This window comes from Neoarius graeffei, chromosome 20 (genome assembly GCF_027579695.1).
Source record: "Neoarius graeffei isolate fNeoGra1 chromosome 20, fNeoGra1.pri, whole genome shotgun sequence".
Lineage (NCBI taxonomy): Eukaryota > Metazoa > Chordata > Actinopteri > Siluriformes > Ariidae > Neoarius > Neoarius graeffei.
In genome coordinates, this window is record NC_083588.1 from 45,604,462 (window position 1) to 45,621,153 (window position 16,692).

At 41.5% G+C, this 16,692-nt stretch overlaps 1 protein-coding gene across 2 annotated transcripts; it reads left to right on the forward strand.

The window, feature by feature from the left end:
* Positions 1 to 434: 434 nt before the first annotated feature.
* On the forward strand, positions 435 to 9,246 carry LOC132868704 (chromobox protein homolog 6-like). Of its 2 annotated transcripts, XR_009650873.1 has the most exons (6): positions 435 to 627; positions 1,298 to 1,341; positions 1,422 to 1,487; positions 6,984 to 7,050; positions 7,141 to 8,723; positions 8,939 to 9,246. XR_009650873.1 is itself a non-coding variant. In XM_060901800.1 (5 exons), the coding sequence occupies exons 1-5, from the start codon at positions 559 to 561 to the stop codon at positions 8,386 to 8,388; spliced, it is 1,494 nt and encodes a 497-aa protein (XP_060757783.1). In that variant the 5' UTR covers positions 435 to 558; the 3' UTR covers positions 8,389 to 9,246. The 2 variants fall into 2 exon arrangements, 1 of the variants encoding a protein (XP_060757783.1); XM_060901800.1 differs by having other exon boundaries at positions 7,141 to 9,246.
* The last annotated feature ends 7,446 nt before the right edge of the window (positions 9,247 to 16,692 follow it).

Sequence of the window (16,692 nt, forward strand, 5' to 3'; positions counted from 1 at the left end):
CTCACAGCAAGAAGGTCCGGGTTCGAGCCCCGTGGCCGGCGAGGGCCTTTCTGTGTGGAGTTTGCATGTTCTCCCCGTGTCTGCATGGGTTTCCTCCGGGTGCTCCGGTTTCCCCCACAGTCCAAAGACATGCAGGTTAGGTTAACTGATGACTCTGAATTGACTGTAAGTGTGAATGGTTGTCTGTGTCAGCCCTGTGATGACCTGGCGACTTGTCCAGGGTGTACCCCGCCTTTCGCCCGTAGTCAGCTGGGATAGGCTCCAGCTTGCCTGCGACCCTGTAGAAGGATAAAGCGGCTAGAGATAATGAGAGAGAGAGAGAGAGAGAGAGAGAGAGAATCCGATTGGTTGCTTGCATATATGATTGACAGTAGCTCCGCCTACCGCTGTATCCTAGCTGCAGCATTCCCCTACTCAGAGTCACGTCACGTGACGCTGTCGGCCCATAGTTACTGGTCGAGCTGCGCGCGACTGTCTGCTGTTTCTGTTTTCCCTGATCGTCGCGGGGCTGCTTTCCGTCTCCTCACCGGGCAAAGCGTCGTCTCTTGTCCCAGACTCATGGAGCTTTCAGCGGCGGGGGACCGCGTGTTTGCCGCCGAGGCTATCCTGAAGCGGCGCGTCCGTAAGGTTCGTGTGTTTTCAGTTTCGGAACGTTTTGCGGCCTGCGTTTAAACTTTGCTCTCTGTCTCTCTCATATACACACACTGAGTGAATTCATTTCACTGACAATGCCGTGTTCGAGGTGCGGTTCAGGAAAAGCTGAGTTTTGTGTCTGTTTACTGTGGGGGAAAAAATCCCAAACTTGATTAAATGTCCCCTCGGAGTGTTTGGGCTGCAGTTAGCCGTGCTCATGCTCCTGTAATGTTATTTCTACGATGTGTTGTGATGCAGAACGCGTTAGCAGCAGGCTAGTTGTGCGCCTGTGTGGCTAGCGTTAGCCTGGAATACAGAGACAGCTGTTTTGTGTCTGACCGACTTGCTAATTTTGACAAAGAGCAGTCTGTCTGTGTTCTGGACAGGGCCAGGGCTTATTTAGAGCAAAGAATAACCTTAATTCGCATAACTTGTGTATTAATCTCTAATCACAACCCTTTTTAGGAGCCCTTTGTTGGAAAATCAGTGTAAAAAATGCTGGCTGGCTGGCTTTAAGCTTTCCTCTGAACTGTATAGCTCTCAGCACCCTGATCTGCTTTCAAAATATCAGCGATATTATTGTGGTGCTGTTGCTGCTTGTCTGAGATTTACTTCCAGCTGAATGATGTCCTGAAGATCTGCATTTCTTTTGTTTTCATTCCAGGGACGCATGGAGTACTTGGTGAAATGGAAAGGCTGGGCTATAAAGTAAGTGAACTGAAATGTTAATTCTTATGGTCCAGTTGTTAAACTTTCCATTAAACCTGCTTCTGTTTGTGTGTTTATAGATACAGCACTTGGGAGCCGGAGGAGAACATCCTCGATGACCGCCTCGTAGCTGCTTTTGAACAAAAGTGAGTTTTTGATCCTCAGACTTCTCTGTTAGTAAGCTTGCACGTTTATTCGTTCGCTGTGTATGCCGCTTATCCGTCCTGGGTTGCGGGTGAGCTGGAACCGATCCCATCTGACACCGGGTGAGAGGCAGGTTACACCCTGGACAGGTCACCGATCTATTGCAGGGTGAACGCAGAGAGATAGTTCACACTTATGGCCCTTTTCCACTACCCTTTTTCAGCTCACTTCAGCTCGCTTCAGCTCACTTCAGCCCGGCACGGCTCGCGTTTCGACTACCAAAAACCAGCACGACTCGGCTCGCTTCAGCCCTGCTTAGCCCCTAAAACTCGCACGGTTTTGGAGTGGGGCTGAAGCGAGCCAAACTGAGCCGAGTGAGGCTGGGGGCGTGAGCAGACACTCCCCTGTGCACTGATTGGTGAGGAGGAGTGTCCTCACATGCCCACACACGCCCCCGCGAGCACGCTGGGATCTGTAAACACTGCAAACCCGGAAGAAGAATAATTACGAATTACGAGAATTTCTGAAGCCTTATGCGCCTCGCCTCATCTATACGCTCTTGCCAGTATCTGTCCGCGTTGTCGGTGACAACAAGCCACAGCACCAAGACCAGCAACACTAACGACTCCATGTCCTCCATGTTTATTGTTTACTATTCGGGTCGTGAGACTACCGCTTAAAAGATCACTGATGTCACTGTTTGCGCTGCTTAACGACATCACCTGACGTCCACCCACTTTCGCTAACTCCACCCAATGTGTCCACCCACTTCCAGCCAGCACGGTTCAGCGCGGTTGTAGTCGAAATGCAACTCCAACAGCCCCGCTCAGCCCGACTCAGCACGGCACGGCTCAGCCCGACTCAGCCGCGTTTGTAGTGGAAAAGCGGCATTAGGGATGCCGATTGAACTAATCCACATGGTTTTGGACTGTGGGAGGAAACCGGAACACCTGGAGAAAACCCGCACGGGCACAAGGAAAACTTGTAAACTTCGCATAGAAAGGCCCAATTGACCGGCAAGTTCAAACCCAGAACCATTGCATGTATGTTTAGTGGAAATGGAATAATGGGCATGATAATGTCAACCACTTGAATTCTGTGCGTGCTCATGTTTTAAGTTTTGTTGCTGTTTTGTATAACTTATCAAAAGAAGTTTCCAGAAAGTCAGCTCATTTACTGTGAAGATGTCAATATCAGTATTCAGCGGATGCTCAGATATTTTGTCAGTATTGGATAGTGAAAATAAAAACATGACATTGGTGCATCCCCATAGAAAATATAAATATGTTGAAAGTTAAAAAAGCAAATGCACGAGGCATACATTTGTGTGTAAATCCTGCCTTTTTGTTATTTATAGGCATTTTATTTATTTTTCAGTGTGGCAATGCAATATGGAAATATGCAAATTCATTGATAAGTTATCAGTGTTGTGTTATGGAATTGTACAAGACGTGATCTGGAAACTTTTTTTTTTTTTTTAGCTCAAGTTAAAACCAATCCTGAGGGGTTTTTTTCTTGTGTGTACATGTCGAAAATAGTTTCTGACTAATTTAGTAATGAACAACTTGGTTATTTACTGAAGAAGAATGAAAAGTAGGAAATGTGCTGTGTAAGCACCTTACCTTGATGCGTCATTGTTAAAGAATGGCCTGAATCAGTTTGACTAAAAGTATTTGCGTTGGGTATTGATCAATAATGCACTTGCGTTAAAATATATTCAGTTGCATTTTTTTCACGACTCCACACATTTCATGTTGTCATACGTTTTTTTTTATCGCAAGTCAGTTAGGCCATCTACATTATTCACATTAGAAATCAGTTTTAAGCAGACAGATTTATTTATTTTGTCAAAAGTTTATGTACACCAAGTTGACTGTATCTTTTTAAACAGTGTGGAAGATTCTAGAAATTGATGTAATAACTTTTTTTAGAAGCTTTTGATTAGGCAGCTGCTATAAGTAGGAGTTAATAGGAGTGCACTTGTGGCTATAAAAAAGGCCTAACTTTTTAGAGAGAATGAATAAATGAACTCCCAGTGATGAATGAAATTTGGTCTGAAAGGTTCAACTGAACCACAAGACAGTTAGAAAGGAGCTGGTGGAGGAGTTGGAGGTATTGGGCACTAAATATGTCCATCCATCATTAAGAGTCCTACATTGCCATGGCCTGAAAGGCTACCCCTGCTCCAGCCTATCAAGACTGGCATAAAAAAAATCCAGACTGAAGATTACAGGTGATCGCTAACATTTTGCAGGAGTGTTCTGACATCACATGAAGCAAAAATGCAACTGTTTGGCCATATTGATCAGCGCTATGTATGGAGGATAAAGGGTGATGCTTTTATTCCTAAGAACACCATCCCAACTGTGAAGCATGGTGGTGGCAGTATAATATTGTGGGGCTGTTTCGCTGGAAAAGGTACTGGTGCATGTCAGAAAATAGATGGTGGCATGATGGCCTAATTCTCTAAGCAAACCTTTATGATATCAGCCAGAAAGCTAAAACAATGATGATCCTAACTTGCTGCAAACAAAGTGTAAACATTTGGCCCACTGAAAATCTAATACAGCAAATAAAAGCTTAAATAAATCTGTCTCTTCACTATTACTTTGAAATGACCTCTTATGGAAATAAAATGGGTGCCTTTTAATTAACTGCACGGGAATGTGTGGAGGTGTGAGAAATTGACTTTGAAGGTCTTTAACGGAGGTTTGTCGAGGTGTGTTTCAACTGCATTATGCTGTTCTTTTCAGCACATGCACTGGATGCTGGTGTCATTAATTTGCAATCTCCCAGCAACATTTGTGGTGAGAGAAAGTGCAGAATCATCATGTAGAGGAAAGTGAACTGGGGGAAGTTGTTAACGCTCACTGTTCTCTGGTGTGTGTCGTGAACAGCGATGAGTGTGCTCTGTGCCGTTATAGATGTTTGATCTGTGAGTGTTTTGAAGTGGTCTGTATGAGTCAGAGGATGGCAATATGAAAGGTTCTTCAGGAAGTAATCAAACAGTCAACTTTAGAACCCTGCTATGGGCCCCAACTCTGCCACCTCCAGCAGACCATGATTGGTAGACCTGAGACTGTGAGTTGGTGTGTAGGGCTGGGGAGGAAACGGAGACAGGGCAAAGCTGTGTGTTACTTGATTGGTGAAATGGGTAGCCAGTGTAATTGTTTGAGTATTGAGTAGAATGTGCACTAAGGTACAGTATGTAGAGTCATAGCTAGAGTTTTCTGTCTAGACGTTTACTCCCAGAAATGCCAATGAAGAGGCATCTAAGGGGTAAGATTGTGTGAGAGGGCAGGAATGAATTTATGTTCACAGATGGTTATGAATTGGGATGAACTGGGAACCAAACATTACCCATACTCGAAATATGAAAGCGAGGCTGGAGAGCAGAGATCAATAATAGATGTCATTAAAGGCTACAGTAGATCTGACCAAACAACAATGCTGATGGCACCACTTTCATCAGAAAGAAAGAAATCATTGGTGACTCAAAAAATAGTCTCAGTGTTGTATAAAAGCAACAGTTCGTAGTAGGATAGTCTTGTACAGTGCCCTCCACAATTATTGGCACCCCTTGTAAAAATTGGTTGGGGGAAAAATCTACCTTTTGGTGAAGTAGCTTCATAACTTACTGAAAAAAATTAGAAAAATCCAGCCTTTAATTGAAATAAATTTATTCAGAGAAAAACAAATCTCTCATCAAGAAATTATTTTCAACAAAAAATAATTTGCCACTATTATTGGTACCCTGGAAATTGTAGTGAACACAATGTAACTGAAGCGCGTTTCCCATCTAAACTGTACATGTTTGAGTTGATTGGAGTGTGTAGGAACTTTCAAGCTGTAATCCATGACTTCCTGATTAACTGGGGAACAAATATGAGGTGACACAGAGGCCAAATTCCTTTAGTCATCCATCAACATGGGAAAGACAAGAGAACACACAAAGCAAATGAGGGAGAAGTGTGTTGACCTTCATAAGTCAGGGAATGGTAATTTTAAAAAAAAAAAAGTTACCTGAAAATGTCCATTTCTACTGTTAAGGCAATTAAAAAAAAAGATGGACACCAACTGGAACTTGGAACTTTTCTTGGAAGAGGACCCAAGTTTATTTTGCCCCCATGTACAGTGAGGAGGAGGGTAAGAGAGGGGAAAAATTCCCAAGGATGACTGTTGGTGAATTACAAGAAGAAGAAAATTTCGGGGTTTCCAAGTCTCCAAAACCACCATCAGACGTCACCTCCATGCCAACAGATTATTTTGGAAGGTATGACAGAAAAACGCCTTTTCTGTTGGTTAACCACAAACGTAAGCGCCTGAAGTTTGTGAAACACTACGACAACTTTGACTGGAGCCGTATTCTCTGGTCTGAGGTAAGAAAAATGGTGCTTTCTGGCAATAAACACTCATGGTGGGTTTGGTGTAATAAGAAGGATGGCTATAATGAAAAGAACCCAATCCCAATTGTAACATATGGTGGAAGTTCTGTGATGTTTTGGGGCTGTTTTTCCTACAAAGGCCCTGGAAACCTGGTTACAGTGCATGGCAACATGGACTCCATGAAATACCAGGACATTTTAAATCTAAATCTAGTTGCCTATGCCAGGAAACTGGCTCTTCCAGCAGGACAAATGATCTGAAGCATGTTTCCAAAGCAAAAAAACAAAAAGTTTGCCGAGCACAGAATCAAGCTTCTGCCATGACCATCTCAGTCCCAAGATCTGAACCCCATTGAAAACCTGTGGGGTGAGCTGAAGAGGAAATTATACAAGGGAGGGCTGAGGACCCTGGATGATCTGGAGAGACTGTGTAAAGAGGAATGGTCTCAGATGTCCTGCTCTGTATCTCCAACCTTATCAAATGTTATAGGAGAAACTCGGTGCTGTTTTACTGGCAAAGGGAGGCTGTGCAAAGTATTACATTCAGGAGTGCCAATAATGGTGGCATGTGTTTTTGTTAAATTATTTTTGAAATTTTTTTTTTTAAATATTTATTTCTCTGAATAAATTTATTTCAATTTAAGGCTGGCTTTTTCTCTTTTTTCTCCCCTTCAGTGTGAGATGAAGCTACTTCATCAAATGGTGGATTTTATTTCTCCCTCCCGCTCTCTTAATCCTTTTTACTAATCTTTACAAGGGGTGCTAATAATTGTGAAGGGCACTGTAGCTGAGAGGCAAAATGTTCTTTTTAGCGCTTGACAGACGACGATTAGAAATCGGTTAATAATTAATAATGTTATTCAGTAGTTATGAGGTCTTAAGCTACAGTCATAATTTATACCATATAAACTCGCACCTCGTTTGATTTTTAATATCTGCCAGCCTAATTTCCTTTTATCTAAAAAGAGATAAAGAAAAATAAATGCTAAAATGTGTGATGCCAAAATGGTCCAAGATGAGTGTTTTTGTTTGTTTGTTTGTTTGTTTGTTTGTTTGTTTGTTTGTTTTCTTATCTGAGATTTTTAAAAAGTGTTCTCTTATTTTTCTCTCCAGAGAAAGAGAACAAGAACTTTATGGACCAAAAAAAAGAGGACCCAAGCCTAAAACGCTCCTTTTGAAGGTTGGTAGATGTACCATGTACAGCGTTATCAGATTCAGTTTACCTGTTGTGAAAATGTCTCTCATTCACCTTATTTTCTCTTCTCCTTAGTCACGAGCACAGGCTGCTGAGAGCTCACCCAGAGTCCTCGAGTTTAAACCTAGTCGGCCCCAGCCGTCCTCCAAACCCCCGCCACCGCCTGCGCCTGCACCCTCATACCATCCCAGTGGCCCTTCGAATGCGAAGCTGCAGTCAGGAGCTGCCCAGCCCAAACTGAAGAAAGACATCCACCGATGTCATCGGATGGCACGACGGCCTTTGCCGCGTCCTGACCCTTTAGCGCCACCAATCGGTTCGTCCGGTCCCTTCTCGTCCCGTCCTACAGTCAGCCCTTTCTGCGAGACGGTCCGCATCCTTAACCGGAAGGTCAAACCACGTGAGGTCAAGAAGGGACGGGTGATCTTGAATTTAAAAGTAATGGACAAGTCTGGGCCAGTCAATAACAAAAGGACTCAAAATTCTAGCCATCAGTCTCATGTTGGGCGCCAGAAAGTTCCCTCTCGGAACAGAGTGATCGGGAAGAGCAGGAGATTTGGAGAAGTATCTTTTAGATGCCTGCAGCAACCCATGAGCGGTGCTGGATTTTCTGTTTTTAGAAAGCCAATTGAGGCTTACCCGATGGACCCTTCTGAGGAAAAACCGAAGGCTGAGCAAAGTGGTCACAAACCAACTACAAATCCATTGCCGTCTTCCTCACAAAGTTCAAAAATCAAGACCTCAGCTGTTCCTGAAGAGCTTGTCGAGCCACCTCGATCTGCTTCAAGCTCAGAGGTCTCAGACAGTGAACCTCATCCCCCACCTTCACCACAATTCCACCCCGGTCAATTACCCCAGTCAGGTGAAGCCAACTCTCAACTTTCACATGCTTCCAAATCCGCACCTCAGCTAACAGACTTGAAAGCCAAATTGACTCAGTCAGCCATGCCTTCCTCCCCCATGTTCTCTTCCTCCTCCTCTTCCTCATCATTATCATCCTCATCTGAAGACACCGAGCACATCCTGGATCTCTCCGTGCCGCATGGAACCGACAGGCGAGCCAGACAGCGGCAACACTTTCGTAGCCGCCGGCAGCCCAAAGTTCCTGAAGTTCCTATATCTGAAGAAGCCTCGGAGGAAGACCAGGATCTGGATTGGCATCCGGAGATGGCTGCACAGTGTGCCAACGTGGTCATTACGGACATTACAACCAACCTCCTTACTGTCACTATTAAAGAGTTTTGCCATCCTCCTGGACTGCCGGCATTGGCCTCTTCTCCCTGCTGTGCCAATAATTTGTCTTCAAGAAAGGCAAACCCTTAACTGTGACAACCAAAAAAAGAACTCCAATGCCACACATACTGCCTTTAACAGTGTAGATGTTTGGAAATGAATTTCACATCACAAATTCGAAGGATATGCAAATCAGAAATGTCCCAGCCCCGACATGCACCCACTGTTTCTCCACTGATGAACTGTGCTGCCTGGCCTTCATTTGCATATTGAAACACGATTGGCTCTTATATTTTATGATGTAATAACACTTCTTTGGTTTTCAGACTGCTGCAGTAATAATTTTGCACTTTGACTAGTCGGTGCACTTAAATTAATTCACCCCAAAAGGATTTGATCACAAAAAGCCTATTTGGAACGCGACGGTGAGTTTAAAGGGGACTAGCTTAGAGTATTGTGCCGTAATATTGGCTTGTAGAAATGAGAAAAAGAACGATTGTTGTGGTTTCTGACTCCGACAAATGCAGAATCCAATTTCGCACTGATTGTGCTGTCTCAGTAAGCACAGCTGCTGAATATAAGCTACGTTTTGAAGCTGAATAGAAGGAATTAACCTGACTGGCTCTTCTCTCTATTCCAGATGAAGATTAATGTTGATCCCTCATTGAACATCTGCGACATCTTTAGCCTGAGGCAGACAAATGCATTTCTCATGATATGCTCATTGTGATCTTTGTGGGGTTTTTTTTATTTTCTTTTCTTGACCTTTGTTGTGTACACCGTGTGGGGATATGCACTCCGGTTATTTGAATATTTTTGGCCAGCTGAAGAACCTGGTGTAATGATTAACTGGCCGAAAGCACCTAACACTTTTTTTTTTTTTAATGATGTTATATACTGTGTTGTAGTAGTAATAATAATAATAATAATAATAATGGGCTTATCTCAGTTGTTTGGTTAATGTTTCTTTTCATCACAGTGTGCAGTTAATAGTTCAGTGTTCAGAGGACTTGTGCTGGGATACATATATTTACAGACTTTTTCTATCCTTTTATTCAGAAGAACATTTTATCTGGATTCAGCTCTGCAGCGAAACTAGATGAGCATGAATTCATCTAGAATATCAGGTTGTAATTTGAATGTTATTCATTTAGGTTAACACTTGGCATTTTTTTTTTTTAAATTAGAAATATTAGAAGCAGAAGATTATCTAATGGCACTCTTTGTTCTCGTTATCTTTCTTCACCTTCCTGCTCTACAATTTAGACTTGCTGATCAAACGTTGGTAAAAAATTATCCATTATATTTACACAATATGCTCTCAGGATATGGTTCTCTCATACCTTGAGCCATTAAGTCACGTTATCATCACTGGATTCCCCCCCCTCCTTTGGGGATAATCCAGTAAGCTTTATTGGCTGTCGATGGCAGACTAAAAGGGCATTACAACTGGTTGCCATGTGGTAGTCGTAAAGGAAATGCCATGTTTGATCTCCTTCCCATGCTGATATAATTTTCTTAGCCTCCAGTTAGGATGTAATTAAAGGCAAGCTCCAGCTAAGCACCCAGCAAGACAGCGTGTTCTTAAACACAAAACAGAGACTTCTTGCAAGGAAGGGAGCACGGCTGCAGCATAGAATTAAATATGGAGTGACTTTGGGTCGCAGCCGATGACAGTCATACCTCTTGATTAAAATTGGAGGACAGCGATAAATATAGTAGTGGTGGTGTTGATGAAACGTAAACGAAGCATGCTAATGACGAGAAAAAGAAATATCCTTCTTATTAACTCAAGCTCACTCTGAGGATGTTTGTGTTCCCGGTTTCTGCACAAGCCTGGTCACCCTGATTGATGATGAGCAGAATATAGTCATTTTCTTTCATCACAGGTCTGTCTCTATTGTATAATCTGACATGGAGAACACCACTTTATCACCGAGTCTGTTAAAGAATATAGCCAGGATTTTTCCTGTGATCAGCACATGCATCTCATACAAGTAATAATAGTGCAATAATGCTGAAATGGCACTGTCTAAAACTGTCTTGAGGTTTTTTGCTTTTTTTCCCTTTTCTTTTTTTCTTCCCCCTCCTCAAAAAAGACTGCATTTGACAAAATGGACGTCTCCGTAAATCAGGCTCTTTTGGGTGATACGCTGGCACTGGCTTCAACTTCTTCTACTCCCCCCCCCAGTACTAGTACCCTCCCCAGTAATTACTCCCAACATCCAAAACTGAGAGGAACGCTCGTCGTATAAACCCCAGCTTTTAGATCTCTGTGCCAGATTAACCACAAATCTTCAGGAAATGCATTTCACTCATTTATCACATTTGTCCCCTCACATCGTTACTGATACCTAACAGATGAGTGTGACAGCCTTATTTAATCACTTAATTTGAGTCCTGCTTATTCATATCATTCTTTAGTGCACCAGCTTCAATTTTGCGCCGCTTGTATTATTGTGACACCAAATCATTTTGTTGGCATGATTCTGTATGACTTGGGCTCATCAAGTCTGTACAAAACACACACAACCTTTTACAGTGTCATGGACAGAAAATGAGTTGAAACTTCGAACCTGTGAAGATTATTATTATTATTATTATTATTATTATTACATTTCCATTTGATCCACTCCCCATTTACTTTAATTTATTTGATCCAAGTATGTGCCTGTAATGATAGTGATATAAGCACTGCAAAATCTATTAAAAAGTTTACTTTATTTTATTGTAATGGTTTCTTATGATACCAGAGGCTTTCTCTAAGAGAGAAAGTGGAGTTTTAGCATTGTCCCTGCTCTAAGACGCCTGCTTCGGCGAACTAACAGGCTCCCCGAGTTGAAGTGTGTATCTTGGGGCTTACTTCTCTTCCAGGACCAGAGTTGGGAACCTGAGCGCTAAGACATTAAGGATCTGCAAGTTCGTGTCCATTATGTTTTAATGGGCGTTTAATGGGACACTCACTGTGTAGATGACAAGCTCTGATGTTATGTAAAGACGCTTTTATTTTATTTTTTACATGAAGCTCTTCTATAAAGCATGGTTGTGTTGGGTGGGTTGTTTTTTTGTTTTGTTTTTTTGAACCACACAGTTTGCTTGGCATCTTTGTGTGAGTGATTGAAGGCATGGAGAAAGATTCTGCCTTATCTATTTATAGTGCTGCAGTATTAACGCTGATGGAACTGTACACTTTTAAAACCAGTTTCTGTCTGTAGGTCTTGGTGTTCTTTCTGCTGATGTAATCACGAAAAGCCTTTAAATATTGAATTATGTATCGAGTTTGGGCTAATAAACTCGTGATTTTTTTTCATAATTTAAAAAGTAATTTTGTTTTTAAACTGGTAAAAGAATGTTTTGTTATTTCGACTGTGTATTCTGTATAGGTTTTTTTTTCTTTTTAATTGTCTGGCAAAAAGAACATGACCTTTTGTACTGCTCTGAAGTAGGATAGCTTGTTTTAAAAAAAAATGAATAAATGCTTGATTGTGGGTTTTGCAAATGAATGTGTAGTGTAGTGATGCTTTAAAAACTTCCCCTAATTTTCACCTCAACAGCGTAAGTAATTAAACTGAGCGCTAGAATAAGACTCAGCGGGCGTGGTTGTGCTAGATTTGACTAAGTTGCACTCACTAGTCACATTGAAACAAGTAAACTACCCTGGTTTTTATTTTAATACACATGTGGCATACAAGTCACGCAGTAGTGTGATGTGGCACGCTGCAAAGCAGGGTAACTGTTGGCACTTGCCAAAGTGATTTGCCATTTTTTTTAATGAAAGAATGATACAGTGCCCTCCATGATTATTGGCGCCCCTTGTAAAGATTAGTAAAAAAAAAAAAAAGGGTTAAGAAAGAAATCAACCTTTTGGTGAAGTCGCTTCATTTCCAACTGAAAAAAATGAGAAAAATCCAAACTTTTTAATTGGAGTGAATTTATTGAGAAAAACAAATCCCTCATCAAGAAATAATTTTCAACAAAAACATGTGCCACTGTTGTTGGCACCCGTGTATTTGATACTTTATACAGCCTCCTTTTGCCAGTAAAACAGCATGGAGTTTCTCCTATAGCATTTCATAAGGTTGGAGATACAGAGCAGGACATCTCAGACCCTTCCTCTTTATACAGTCTCTCCAGATCATCCAGGGTCCTTGACCCTCTCTTGTGCGCTCTCCTCTTCAGCTCAGCCCACAGGTTTTCAATGAGGTTAAGGTCAGGGAACTGAGATTGTCATGGCAGAAGCTTGATTCTGTGCTCAGCTAATGATTGTTGTGTTGATTTGGACACATGCTTTGGATCATTGTCCTGCTGGAAGATCCAGTGACGACCCGGTTTTAGTTTCCTGCCATAGGCAGCCAGATTTAGACTTAAAATGTCCTGGTATTTCATGGAGTCCATGTTGCCATGTACTCTAACAAGGTTTCCAGGGCCTTTGGAGGAAAAACAGCCCCAAAACATCACAGAACTTCCACCATATTTTACAGTTGGGATTGGGTTCTTTTCATTATAGCCATCCTTCTTTATACACCAAACCCACTGCGAGTGTTTATTGCCAAAAAGCTCAATTTTTCTTACATCAGACCAGAGAACATGGTTCCAGTCAAAGTTCTCATAGTGTTTCACAAACTTCAGGTGCTTACGTTTGTGGTTAACCGACAGAAAAGGCGTTTTTCAGTCATACTTTCCAAAATAATCTGTTGGCATGGAGGTGGCATCTGATGTTGGTTTTGGAGACTTGGAAACCCCGAGATTTTCTTCTTGTAATTCACCAATAGTGATCCATGGGGATTTTTTTTTCCTTCTCTTACCCTCCTCCTCATTGTACATGGGGCAAAATAAACTTGGGTCCTCTTCCAGGAAAGTTTGTAACAGTTCCAGTTGGTGTTCACTTTTTTATTCTTGTCCTAACACTAGAAATGGACATTTTCAGCCAAGTGCCTATTTTTTTATAAGGTCAACACATTTCTCTCTCATTTGGTTTGTGTGCTCTTTTGTCTTTCCCATGTTGTTGGATGACAAAGGGAATTTGGCCTCTGTGTCACCTTATATTTGTTCCCCAGTTAATCAGGAAGCCATGGATTACAGCTCGAAAGTTCCTACACACTCCAATCAACTCAAACGTACAATTTAAATGGGAAACATGCTTCAGTGACATTGTGTTCACTATAATTTGCAGGGTGGGACATGTGTGTTTGTTGAAAAAAAATAATTTCTTGAGAGGTTTGTATTTCCTGTGAATAAATTTAGTTCGAGTAAAGGTGGGATTTTTTTTCTCAATTTTTCAGTGGGATATGAAGTGACTTCAGCAAAAGGTAGATTTTTTTCTGATCCTTTTTATTAATTTTCATGGGGGTGGGGAATAATCATGGAGGACACTATCATTCTTTTATACATTTGTAATTACATATGTTTTTGGAATATCCTCACAATAGCAGCTAACACCAGCCTCTAATTTCTCTTTCTTGAAGTTAAAAAGAAAAACTTATGTCACAGAGACACCAGAAAACTAATCATCTGTCCTCAAGACTTTTTTTGGTGGAAGAGTTACTGATTACAATTCACTGACACTGGAGACTCCCTCCATGTCTTAACAGAAAGCTTCATCTTATCAACAACAACAAAAAAAATCTTTGGTAGATTTTTTTTTTTTTTTTAAACTAAGATTGAAGTTATCAAAACCCATACTATTAATATTTGATCACATTTCTAACGCCAGGGATGCCGGATGTGTCTAAATGCAACAATAATTGCTAGAAATTGTCAGATAATATGAATATGATTTTATATCATGGTGTACAAAGGAACTATGGAAAAACACATCCAAGTCATTTTTAGATCAGTTTCAGTGATCTACACATACATCCTTGGAAGCTGCATCATCATCATCATCATCAATAGGCTGTAGAGCAGGCAACCACAAAGTTTCTCCATTGTATTCTGTCCTCAGCAAGTTTTACGACAGCGTCTTGATCTAGTACGCTGTCACTGTCTCCCATCAGCCTCTGGATGTAAGGGAAATATAACAATCATTCTCGGCTGGATTTCCTCTTGCCATGTGGAAGCTGCATCAAGAGCTGATTTTTAGGATTAATTTTAGATTGTAGAGTTAGTGTCAAATTAAAGGATTGGGGTAAATCAGGAGACATGCAGATTAGGTACAATTGGGTAAGACGCAAGGTGTAGTGGTTTCCCATCCACAATGTACGTACTGTACAGTACATAAATATATCTCACTATGACAAAGCTAAATAAATTCAATTAGCATAGGCCTGATTACGCCTTCTTTCACTCAGATGTAGGTAACCGAATACTTGCTATGAAGGTAAAACGTAAATAATGCTAAAAAATATATATTGCAGCTAAGGGGAGTTGTAGTCAGGAATGATGTACTGACAGGAAATCCTAATAAATAAACAACACGACGAAGGAAGATTAAATAAAACAATAAATAATACATGCAAAATAGCAATACAAAACCTTTATTTGTATAGCCAATTAAAAATGTCAATCACAAACATATAAGGCAATCCAGTAAGATTGAATAAAACGTATTCGCCTGATCTTTCTGTAGAAGTGTTTCCTACACCAAAAAGCATTCAAGTAGATCTTTCTTTTTTTTCGTTTTATATCTGTTCTATCTTACACCACAAACTGCACATGTCAGCACCATCAAAGCCACGAGTGTCTCCACTGAAGTCTTGCAGGAGGTGAATTTGCGCCCAACTCCTTGCTCAGAGCCCTGTCTCGCAGACATCATTGTTCAGCTGGACACTAGATGGCACTAAAGCTCCAGCGTACAAAGAGAAAATAGCTTGTAGGCCTCAGGCGTCCCTTCATTTCCTTCCACCAGTTGAATGGTAATGTTCCACAGATGCTGCTTCACAGAAGCATGCGCTAGCTTCTGTTTCTTATTCTTTTCAATGAGAGCTGATTCATGACTATCAGCAGTGACTTAAGGAGCCACAAGAAAGTCAAAAGTGACTTGGGTGTGACATGAAATGGTGGCCTTCAGGAAGCTATTCAAGCTGGCATAATTAAAGCTTGGCAGTGCACTGGGTTTGCTGAAAATAGACTTTCTGTTCTGTGAGATCTAGTTCCCTTCAAAATGAGGTTGCATGTGAAGTGATGAATAAGTGTCTTCACCCTGAGTGAAAGAGAAACTGATTAGCAGAATGTGTGTTACAGAGAACGGATGGCCCAGTTTGGTTAACGTTGTTCATTTTCTCTCTCTCTCTCTCTCTCTCTCTCTCTCTGTACCTGTATATAAAATTATTTTACTTAACACTCTATCTCTCTTTTTCCATCTTTCTTTCCTCTTCAGCAGTGTGTCAAGATAGATTATCAGGGATGCTAGCTGAAGAGTTTTGCGCCTCACCTTTTGCAAGAATATGGCTTTATTTATAAATGCTGGATTTCACATTTAATAAAATGATAGAACATTAATTGATGTTACATTATTTAAATAATCCTAATCCAAAACCTAATTCAACCTAAAATCGCGAGTATGGATGTATCTTTGAGAAAATAGGATTACAGCCAGGTGGCACGATGGTGTAGTGGTTAGCACTGTCGCCTCACAGCAAGAAGGTTCTGGGTTTGAGCCCAGTGGCTGACGGGAGCCTTTCTGTGCGGAGTTTGCATGTTCTCCTCGTGTCTACGTGAGTTTCCTCCGGGTGCTCTGGTTTCCCCCACAGTCCAAAGGCATGCAGGTTAGGCTAATTGGTGGCTCTAAATTGACTGTAGGTGTGAATGTGAGTGTGAATGGTTGTTTGTCTCTATGTGTCAGCCCTGCGATGATCTGCTGACTTGTCCAGGGTGTACCCCGCCTCTCATCCATAGTCAGCTGGGATAGGCTCTAGCTTGCCCGCGACCCTGCACAGGATAAGCGGCTACAGATAATGGATGGAAGGACTGTAGCCTAAAATTAGCAGAAATCATCTTCCATCCATCAATCCATTTTCTATACCACTTATCTATTGCAGGTTGTAGGAGTTGGAGCCAATCTCAGTTGACACTGGGCAAGAGGCGGGGTAGACCCTGAACAACCTGTCTACCATGGGATTAATGCAGACACAAACAACCATTTACACTCACACACCTATGGGAAATTTAGAGTAGCCAAATTTAGAGTTAACCTCATCCACATGTCTTTGGACTGTCGGAGGAAACCAGGGCACCCAGAGGAAACCCACACAGGCACAAGTTAACATGCACACTCCACAGAGAAAGGCTTCAGTCAAACGGCAGGTTTGAACCCAGAACTTTCTTGCTGTGAGGCAACAGTGCTGGCCACTGAATCCCTGTACCACCCAGAAATCTTCTTAATGCATTTTAAGTACAGAGACTTGTTTTTAGTACCAAATAATAACTATGAGTACATTACAATTTACATTTATA